Genomic DNA, 10,367 nt, shown 5'->3' with positions numbered 1-10,367 from the left:
CCCCTCCCACTCACCCCCACCACCCTCCCACATTCCAGCTGGTATAACAGGGGTAGAGATGGCCACGGCAAGAGGCAATCCCCATGGCTTGTGTGGAGTGCAGAGGCAATTCTTGTTGTCAGAGAGCCCTTCCTGGTCCACTGCTTTTCCCCGTTCTGTAGATGAGCAGTAATCTCAGCCCTCAAGTCCCCCCAGCTTTGGGCAATAGAATCCAGCTCAAGGGTGGGACTCAGAATCACTGCTCGGAGCCAAGTGCTCCATCTTCATCCCTTACTATAGAGTTCAAGCCCCTAAAACTTTAAACACCTCTAGAAACGAATGGTCAAGTAAAATAAAATATAGGTTGGGAATTCTTAAAAGAAATGAAGATAAAATAAATATTCCAAGAAATGTAGGGAGGAACTTTTTAGCAAGAACAGAGAAAATGTATCTTTGAGCTTCCTTTCAGTCTAGGCCAAAGTGAAAGTGTGCAGGACACGTAACTTATCTAATTAAATGAAGAATAAAAATCATTTGTAGAGAAAAATATATTTTGATGAAACTGAATATGAGGAGGAAGATGTCTTAAAGTGTCAAGAGGAGGTGAGGATATACTCAATTAGAATTGTAGAAGCTCTCATAAGGCCATGGTTTGACCTTGCCCAGGCATGGGAATCCCAGTTTCCTTTTGAGTCCTGCGCAATTCCCTATATCCTTCCACACTCCTCTTACAGCCTCCCTCCAGCATCCTTTTCTGTGATGTTCATGCCCAGTGAATGCCTTGAAATACAGGGTATTCTCCTCTGTCATTCTCAGAATTTCCAAGACCTCTCCCTACCTGTCCCTCCATTTTCATGGATGACAAGTGCCCCACATGGTGGGTGGATCATGTGGACAATTTCCAGTAGGCCACAAGGCTGCGCTTCTCCATGCGTTCAATTCTAACCATATCCTGTAGAACAAGCCAAAAGCATCTCCTGGATAGAAGTGGCCAGAACTCGAAAAGGTATGTGGGGCTGAGACACTGGCAGGGGCAGAAGAACAGAGGGTCGAGGCACAAAATGGGTGACTCAGACTTCAGACCCCTGCTCTGCTGTGAGTCCTGTTCTGGGTTCTGTCCTTGCTGCCTGATGTTTCAGGGGGGGGGCAATTTGGGCAAGTCCCTTAACATGCCTGAGCTGCGCCGCACCCGTATGTCAAAATGGGTAACGTTCCCCTGGTCAAGCCTGACTCTGGGCCAGGAGCTGAGATTGTCCACCTGCTCATGCCAGAGCCCAGGAAACAGTGACACAGCAGCAGTGTACCCGTGGCTCCCGTGGTCTGAAGGATGTAAGAAAGGAATGTGGCTGCCAGGTAGGGAGGGGTTCATGTTTGGCGTAAAGAGAATTTCTCAAAGACAGTGACGGATGTTGGAGCAGCAGTAAATCTGCCTAAGACACTGATGAACACACTACAAAGGAGTAATGATAACAAATATTTAATATTTATAACTTAAACTAGGAAATAAAAATATCCATAAAATAAATACACAATCAAAAAAGTTAAGAGAAAAACCCCGGAGGCAGTCTCGAGGGAAGGAAGAGAAGCCTCCTGTCCTCCCTCGGGCCCACACTGGAGAAGTGGAGCTTCAGCCTCCTGTGCTGCCTGGGCAGGCGCGACCTCCTCAGGTGACCATTCTGTGCCGGGTGACGATGGAGCCGGTGCGGGCACTGAGCCCAGCCTCACATGTGCCCCTGCGGTTTTTCCTTCAAACATCTCAGAAGCGGAATGAGCAGGAGGGAGAGCTGGCCAGGCTGTGGCCGCTGGACCTGACCTTGGAGCTGGAAGAGAAGCAGTGTTCAGCATCATGACTGCCATGCCGGGTGCCGAATGGCACAAACTGTCCCCAAGCCTTTCAGAGGGAAAGGCCCCCACCCCCAGAGGAAACTCTCCCTTACAGAGGACGACTAGGTGACTCTTCTGAGGTTCTTCTTTCCCCTCAGCAGCCCTGAAGCCTCCCGCCCAGGTGCCCCCCAGGTCCTCAGTCACCCTCACAAGCAATGACCCTGATACACAGTCTCAAGCTGCACGTGTGAAATTTGGGCCTGGCACTGCCCACCTGATCCCACGATGTTCACGTCTATTCTGCAAACCACAGCGCTGAGGATGGTAGAGACCGCGATGGGAAAGGTGTCTGCTGTGCAGCGTTCCAGCCAGGCGCCCCGGAAGCAGGAGATTTCACTGCAGAGATAATGGTGGGCAGCAGATCAGAAGCCGGGCCTTTTTCAACACTGTCCCTTTCAAAAGCACTCCTGTATGTGTGGGTGGACAGCTCCTGTGACAGTCCTTGCCTGCCCTCTTGTCCCCACCCCACAGCCCATTCCTCCCTCATTGTCCTTTCAGTGCACGAATGTTAACAGAGAGGGGACTTGAGAAAAGATTAAACCACTGGGTGTTCGTGCCCCATCATCTTCACAAGTCTCTCCTTCTTCAGGGGTCCTTGACACGTATCTGCCTCTCTCCCTACATGAACCACAGGAATCTCGGTTCCAGCTGGGTAGCGATGGCCTGCGTCTCCTCTGCTGAGTGGGCTGAGCATTCACGAGTAGGCGCTCCCTAAAGACCCGGTGGCTTGTGGACCTTCTACGGAGACTTCCCAGGGCCCTCACTGCCCCTCAAGCTGAGGCTCATGCAAGTGCGGGTGCGTCATTCCCTGTGTGCGTGTGAGGCTCTCACCCCTACACTGTCCTCCTGGAGGCACGGGCACAGCCGAGCCACCCCTGCCTGTAGGGGAGTATCCTTGACTGATGACGCAGCCCAATGGGGAACAGGCTGCTCCCCACGTCTCCTGTCCTGGACCAGGTATCCTGGGTTAATTCAGGAATGGGGCAAGTTGAACCATGACGGGGTGAGGCAGGGAAGGTGGGAAGCATTAGATATGGGGGCCTAGTGACCTGAAGTGCCACTCCCACCACTACCCACACCCCACCGTTTTCATTCCAATGAAGCTTGAGGAACCTTTTCTTTGTAACCTAGTGTCCACTCACATTTTTACTTGTGTCAGGCCTCTTCTATTCCCATCCACGACACGGATGTTTCTTTCACACCTACGGGGTGACATGAGGATGTCATTTCCCTCTGAACCCTTCCTGCTCATGAGGTCTAGAGTCACTGTCTGATTTTCTGAGTGGAATGGAAGCCCGATAGCCAGAGATTTTTCTTCTTTATTCCTGCAACTAGGCTAAATACAGAAATAGACCTGCACACAAAGACACCTGGGTATATTTTGTTGAGTCCCACCAGCACCTTCCTAGAAGTCAGAGTGGGCATGGAGCACTCCTCCCAGCCCGCTGCAAAATCTGCTCTGACTAGACTTCAGATCTTGACAGTGGATGACATCTCCAACATCTGGACAGAAAGAACATACGACAGTTCACGGACAAAGAGTCTGTGAGGGCCGAGTCCTGTGCTTCCCCATGAGGGAGGAAAAGTGAGAAGATGTCTCCAGATCTCCAGTCCCCCAGCAGCACATTGCACTGGTTAGCACCGTGTCCGCACTTCTCATGGCATATCTCGTTTATTCCACACAATAACCCTGTTAGCTGGGTCCTCTCAAGCCCTAGTCTCCCAGTGAGCCACTTGAGGTTCAAGGCGTTGAAGTGACACCCCAAGAAACATGCTAAAGTCTGGTGGAGTAGGGCCTGGTGGGGCAGGGTGCTCACCTGGTGACAGACAAGGCCTGCGGCCTGCAGGGGAAACGTCCAAATTTCCCCAGAAGCTGGCCACGCTCCTCCTGCCTTCTCTCCCTGGGCAACATCAGTTCTGGGCTGGTCTCCTCCATGGTCTCTGGAGGCTCATTTTCCCACTGGTATGTAGACGTCAGGGACAAAATAGGAACACGCAGTCAGAGTTTCTCTGTCTACCAGGAGGGTTGGGGATGGAGGTCAGATAAGGAAACCTCAAGATCTCAGGGAGTCCCACCCTGGGTGCGTGCATTCGATTACAAAGCAGGAAACCTTCTCTTCTTCCTTTTGCTTTTAGAGAGTTTTTTTCTAGGATGTTTATTTTTTAAAAATGTTACATTAAAAAAAATATAAGAGGTTCTCCTATAACCCCTACCCCCCTTAACCCACTCTTCCCACGTCAACAACCTCTTTCATCACTGTGGCACAGCCATTGCATTTGATGGATACATTTTTTTTCTTTTATTTTTAAAAAAAATATTACATTAAAAAAATATGAGGTCCCATTCAACCCCACCCCCCCCACCCCCCCACTCCCCCCACAGCAACACTCTCTCCCATCATCATGACACATCCATTGCACCTGGTAAGTACATCTCTGAGCATCCCTACACCCCATAGTCAATGGTCCACATCATAGCCCACACTCTCCCACGTTCCATCCAGTGGGCCCTGGGGGGATCTACAATGCCCCATAGTTGTCCGTGAAGCACCACCCAGGACAACTCCATGTCCCAAAAATGCCTCCCCATGTCATCTCTTCCTCCCATTCCCCGCACCCAGCAGCCACCATGGTCACCCTTCCCAAACCAATGCCACATTTTCTCTGTGGACATTGGATTGGTTGTGTCCATTGCACATCTATGTCAAGTGGGGGCTTAGATTCCACATGGATACTGGATGCACTTCTCCTGCTTTCAGTTGGATACATTTTTGAGCACTGCTGCACCACGTGGATCAGTTTACATTGTAGTTCACACTTTCTGCCAGTCTGTTCAATGGGTTATGGCAGGATATATAATGTCCAGCATCTGTCCCTGCAGTATCACATGTGACTACTCCAAGTCCCAAATATGCTCCCACATCACATCTCTTCTTCCCTCTCCCTGCCCTTAGCAACTACCAGCTCATTCTATGGTGATCCCTCATTCTGCATATGGGTAAACACCTGAAAATTTCTGAATGGGAAAAAAGACCCTGGCTTGACCAAGGATAAGAGCTGATGATGCAGTGAAGAGAAATTGTAAATGGCCTTGAAATGTTCATGGTAGATCCCCTTTTCACTGGAGAAATTGCACATACGACTTCATATCCCAGACAAGAGTTTCAAACCTTGTCACACACAAGGTTGTCAGATGGCAGGGAAGCAGCCTGGTTTTTGGTCTTTAACTCCTTCAAGTATTCTGGCCCCAGCCATTTAAACTTTATACATGCGTAACCTTTGCCCAGGCTATCCCATTCCCAGGCGTCTATTCTGGGCGAGCTGGAAACATTAGGATATTCAGGGATGTTCCCTTCAATCCTGTTGAAATGGAAAGAGGAAGGATTCCCACCAAGGCCCGAGGGAGTAAGAGGCTGAACCCCTGTCCCTGTCCTATCCTATGAAGTGACGCAGCCCTGTCACCTGACCTGGAGGGTACTAGTGATGAGCTCTGTGAGATGGCAGGATGCTGAGAAACATGTATCACAGTCTCATCCCCTCACCCTTTCTATGTAAAAACAACCCAGGAAACCTGATGATGAGTAAGGACAGAGATGGTGCGGAGGCACAATCTAGCTGACCTCAGGTGGGACTCCTGGCATTGGGAAGCACCTGATGGCAGGTAGAGTAAACAAACACACACATAACAAAAGCAAAGACCACCATGAAAGAACGTGAAGGGGAATCATGACAAAGTCTCTTTTCTGCTATTCTGTCAAACACTGCGCCTGGTCAGGGCTGGGGCTGGGTGGTGGGCGTCGTGGCTGGGGCTGGGGCCTGGACACCTCTGCTGGGACTGAGCACCAACAGCACGAGTTCCCAGGAGGGCACCTGGTGTGCAGCTCAGGCAGCTTCTGTGTCCTGGAGCCCCCATGACTGCCTAGAGCCTTGGGTGTGGGGACTGTCTGCTCCCATCTCACCTCCAGCCTGCTCTGGTCAATGTTGGTGGCATGATGCCCAGACTCCCAGGTCTGGGGCGAGAGGTCGATGACCTCCATGTCCTTTTCTGTTCTGGTCTCGTGGGTAGAAACCTGCAAAGACAGGTCTGTCAACCAGGCCTGGAGGCAGCAGGGCCCAGCCTTACAGTCAATGGCAAGGGACAGCTCCATGGGTCAGGATCAACATTTGGGCAGAGGGATGCCAACCTATGTCCCCCATCATGCCCTGGTTGCCGTGGCCTGGAAGTGAACATGACAAGCCACCTGGCCTCCTCCCCCAACCCCCTGCTCCTGCCCAGGGACGTCCTCACTCATGATCCTCCCCTGCACACACCAGGCCAGAGTGGACGATCTGAGGCTGCCCAGGCAGGCCACAGGCTAGGCCTGGCCTCATCCCCTGCCCAGCCCCACGGCTTACCTCATGGCTCCTCCTAGGAAACGGCCACAGCCGGCGAGGCTGCGGGGTGAGCCGTCGATACTGTGGGGTGAGCCAACGCCGACAGCATCTGAGAAGCCTCTCACGACAGGGACTCCTGGCGCGGGAGTCTCGGGAAGCTCGGAGGCAGCAGGAGAACATGTTGCTCCCTCGAGTTTCTCTGCCCGAGTGAGCAGCTAGCGGCTATCTCTAGAATGTGGGTGCCTGGTTACCAGGTTCCAAGTTCTGCTGGGCTCCAGCTTCAAGGAGGTGAGGTCACTTCCTGTGTCCCCTTCCCTGGGCCTCTTTCCTGGATAACAGCTCCTCAAGGGCCTCTGTGGGCTGCTGACTGCTCGCCATCCTCTCCCATGTCCTTTCCCAAGTGTGCTCAATGTCACCAGCACAGCATCCAGGCTGCACTGCGGAGGCCTGGGGACATCAGGAACCATCTGAGGGGAAGGAGCTGGGCTCACACCCACTCCTCCTGCCAGTTCTGTGACCCTGGATAAGTCAGCGTGACCCTCAGGGTCCCCTGGTCTCCCCTCCTCCACAAGAAGCCCAAGCTAGCTCCTCTTTCCCAGGGAAGGCCGCAGGTGAAGGGGAGCTGATGCCAAGAACCCCGAGGGCTGGTGTCACGTGCAGCCACTTCCAGAAGGGAGACAAGGGAGATGCACAAGAAGAGGGGAAGCAGCCTGGGTCATAACTCAGATCAGGGCAGAGTTCAGGGTTTATGATCATGGAAAGTCAGTTATTACTTTGTCCTCGTTTCTAAGTCCACAGCAGGAGAGTTTTGAAATTCAGTGAATATCAGAATTAGTCATCACTTGGGTATAAAATCCTCCAAAGTTTCTTATTCCATATTGTATCCTATCGATTGCTCCCACAAAATTTGTCTTTCCCAAGATCCCGGACTTGTGGTCTGGTGCCGTTTCCTGCTTTGTGCACCCCAGGTCCACACAGCCCGGACCCTTCAAGCCTGTATCTGCTTAGAAGGACCCCAGCGTGTGGAAAGTATTTCCCAGGGTCTCAGGGCACTGCACTTCATTGATGGAGAACCACAGCCAAGCATAGTTCTTGGGGTCCCCTACTCTAAGTATTCCAATTTATAGAGGAGGAAACTGAGGCTTCCTCTCCAACAGCCCCTGTAACAGGCAGATTTCTCTAGGGAAACAGAATCAACAGGAGCTGTCTGTCGATAGTAAGAGATTTTATAAGAGTCTTTTAACTGACTGTGCGGATACACATGTCGAGGTTCCACAGGCAGGTTGCAGACCAGGGGCTCTCATGAAAGTCCAATGAAGGTCCTTGAGGAATTTCCTGGGGACACTGGCTGTCCACAGATGAGCTGGGAAATTCTCTCTGAATGCTGAAATCACTTCCCCTTTTAAGGCATTCAACCGAGTGGTAAAAGCTTCACTCACTGCTGACAGCAATCCCCCTGATTGATGTTGACGTAATCAGCTATCTGTGCAGTAAAGTCACTCACGACTAAAGGCCATAGATGTCCCTGTAGTACAATTAACGCAGTGCTCATTTGACCAAACAACTGGGCACAATCACCTGGCTGCGTGCATACATTAGCCTAACCATCACAGCCTCCATCCACACAGAGGCTCATCCTAGTTCCAGGTGCCCAGGGTGGGGCAGGCAGGACACCAGCTGTCCTCTTCTGGTTGTCCTGGAGCTGACCAGGCCCAGCAGATCCCTGGGAATATCAGGCATCTCCCTACCCATCAACCTGGCATCTCTGCCGCCCTGTGCTGTGGGCAGTGGGCATGTTGTCAGGAGAATGATGGTACTGCCCCACGCAGAGCTGTCTCAACCTCCTACCTCTGTCCCCTTCTCACCTCTCTGATGCCAGCTCCTGCCCTGCCTCCCCCTTCATCGTCCCCACTGGTTACTTCCTGTGTGTGCACGTATGTATTTGTACTTGTGAATGAAATTTAGGATTTTCAGAAGAAAATCGCTTCAGTGGGCAGGAGCAGGTAGGGGTTCCACAGGATTAGGGACTCTCACTTCCAAAGCAAACCCCACGGAAATGGCTGAGCCCGGCTGAGGCGGTCAGTTGATTCCAAGTCTTCTAGACTATGCCTAATTTTTCTAACTGTGCACAGGCATTTGGGCCTTGACTGTTTTAGGGGTGCTCGAGGAGGACAGTCAGGCTCCCCTGCCTGGGTATGGATGGGGATGCTGTGCTAGGGGTACACTGGCACGGGGCTAACCTAACAGGCAAATGCGGAAGGCACTGCACGGGACACATGGGTCTTGCTGAAAGCTGGGCACCCACACGGGCCCCACAAGGGACAGAGGACAGTCCATGGAGTGGGCCCCCTTTGCCAGGCACAGTCAGTGCCCAGTGGCTCTGCCCCAACACTTGCCTTGCTAACCTGCACTGTAGGTGCCTGTTCTTTTTCTTCCACTCAGGACTGAACCCATGCCAGTCTATACTCATCTTAATTCATTTACTTTCATCTGCAATGACTCTATTTCCAAATACTTCCACATTCTGGTAAACCAGCGTTAGGACTTCAACATATCTTTGTGGGGACAGATTTCAACCCATAACAGCTGATGATATGCAGGAGGAGGGAAGTTTAAATCTTGCCATGTGCTGCCCTTTGAAAATGGGTCCTGAATTAATGCTGATATTTCCAGTTTGGCTATGTTTTAACCTTCCTCTAATATTGGAGTGCTGAGGTCTCTGGCTGTGACGTGCCACATGATGTGTGATCACACGCCATCATGTTTAGAGGAAAGACCTAAGGCATTAGAGTTGCGATGAACTCCGCCCTGTCACCTCTGCCATCTCCTTCTCCCTCCTGCTGTTGCAGCCCAGGGGCCTCCCTCTCCTTCCTTGCAAACAGCAGGCATTCTCCTATTGAAAGTTGTGACTCATGCTGACGGGAATGCTCTCCCTTCAAATAGGTACTTGGCTCCCTCCTTCCCCACTTTGGAACAAATGCTACCTTCTGAAAATAACTGGAGTGAGAGATAAAAGCAACAATTCAAAATGAAATGGAAGAAACTAAGGCACAAAGCAGGCCCCTGCTCTTAGTAGCCATTCACGAGAGGTGGGTATCCAGAAAGGATGCACCCAGGGCCAAGGGGACATGACCCCCCCACTGCCCCGATACTCATGTACCTGTCATCTTTGTCAACTACGCAAATGTAGTGCAGATCACAGCAGGACCCACATGAAACAAAGGCACTTAAGGAGTCAGTGGAGAGATACTACTAGGACATTCAGGAAGGCAACTTCAGAAAGTGAAGGTCAGCTCTTAAGGCCAGTGTGCGCCCTGACTGGCAGCCACTTCCACAGAAAACATTCCCTCTGAGAATGTCCCGCCTCTGACTTGTGGCAGATAGGCTTCTGGATGTGTCAGCTATAACCATCCAAAATGGGTGATCTGACGTCAGCTGGTGAACAGATGCCCAGCGGGGAGAAGCCATTGCTGGTTTCTGAGTGATTTGTGTCCCCCGCGTAGGGGAGCCCCACGCGCAAGGAGTGCGCCTGTAAGGAGAGTCGCCCAGCACGAAAGAAAGCGCAGCCTGCCCAGGAATGGCGCCGCTCGCACGGAGAGCTGACACAGCAAGATGTAGCAACAAAACGAGACACAGATTCCGGGTGCTGCTGACACAAGCGGGCACTGAAGAACACAGCGAGTGGAGGGAGAGAGCAGACAACTGGTGGGGGGGGGCGGGGAAGGGGAGAAAAATAAATAAAAATAAATCTTAAAAAAAAATACACCCGTGGGTTATCTTAGAGCTCTAGAGATCAGAAGTGCAAAATGGGCTGGCAGGGCTGCCTTCCCTTTGGAAGTCCTGAAAGAGAATCCACGTGCTGCCCTTTCCATCTTCCAGAGGCCGCCCATCTGCCTGGACTCGTGGCCCCTTCCTCATCTTCCAGCGCCGCAGCCCCCCTCGGCGTCCCACCTCCCAGCTCCTCCCCTCACTCTCCTCCTGCTTCCCTCTCACGACTCCTGTGGCGAGGACCCACCCGGGTAATTCAGGAGAAGCTCCTTGACTCACCATCTTTAATGTAACCTGCAGACTCCCTGTGCCAGGCAGGGTGACGGTCCCAGGTCCCAGGGACTAGGAAGTGGACACCTTCG

General features: G+C 52.0%; 1 protein-coding gene across 7 annotated transcripts in view; it reads right to left on the bottom strand.

Moving 5' to 3' along the window:
• Positions 1 to 1,440: 1,440 nt before the first annotated feature.
• The window catches only part of LOC101414677 (uncharacterized), a 79,930-nt gene continuing 71,003 nt past the window's right edge, over positions 1,441 to 10,367 (bottom strand). For 4 of the 7 annotated variants that reach the window (XM_058286927.2, XM_058286925.1, XM_071211647.1 and 1 more), the window contains 6 exons: positions 6,259 to 6,704; positions 5,823 to 5,933; positions 3,681 to 3,823; positions 3,006 to 3,065; positions 2,078 to 2,199; positions 1,441 to 1,799 (listed from right to left, as the gene is read on the bottom strand). In XM_058286927.2, the coding sequence (XP_058142910.1) occupies positions 1,471 to 1,799; positions 2,078 to 2,199; positions 3,006 to 3,065; positions 3,681 to 3,823; positions 5,823 to 5,933; positions 6,259 to 6,417 (924 nt within the window). In that variant the 5' untranslated portion in view covers positions 6,418 to 6,704 and the 3' untranslated portion in view covers positions 1,441 to 1,470. Of the gene's footprint in view, positions 1,800 to 2,077; positions 2,200 to 3,005; positions 3,066 to 3,680; positions 3,878 to 5,822; positions 5,934 to 6,258; positions 9,403 to 10,367 lie in introns of those variants that run through there. The other 3 variants (XR_009183202.2, XM_058286928.2, XM_071211648.1) reach the window with 3 other exon arrangements.

Source organism: Dasypus novemcinctus, chromosome 24 (genome assembly GCF_030445035.2).
Source record: "Dasypus novemcinctus isolate mDasNov1 chromosome 24, mDasNov1.1.hap2, whole genome shotgun sequence".
Taxonomy (NCBI): domain Eukaryota; kingdom Metazoa; phylum Chordata; class Mammalia; order Cingulata; family Dasypodidae; genus Dasypus; species Dasypus novemcinctus.
The sequence above is the reverse complement of the archived record's forward strand: the minus strand, read 5'-3'. Positions and strand labels throughout refer to the sequence as shown.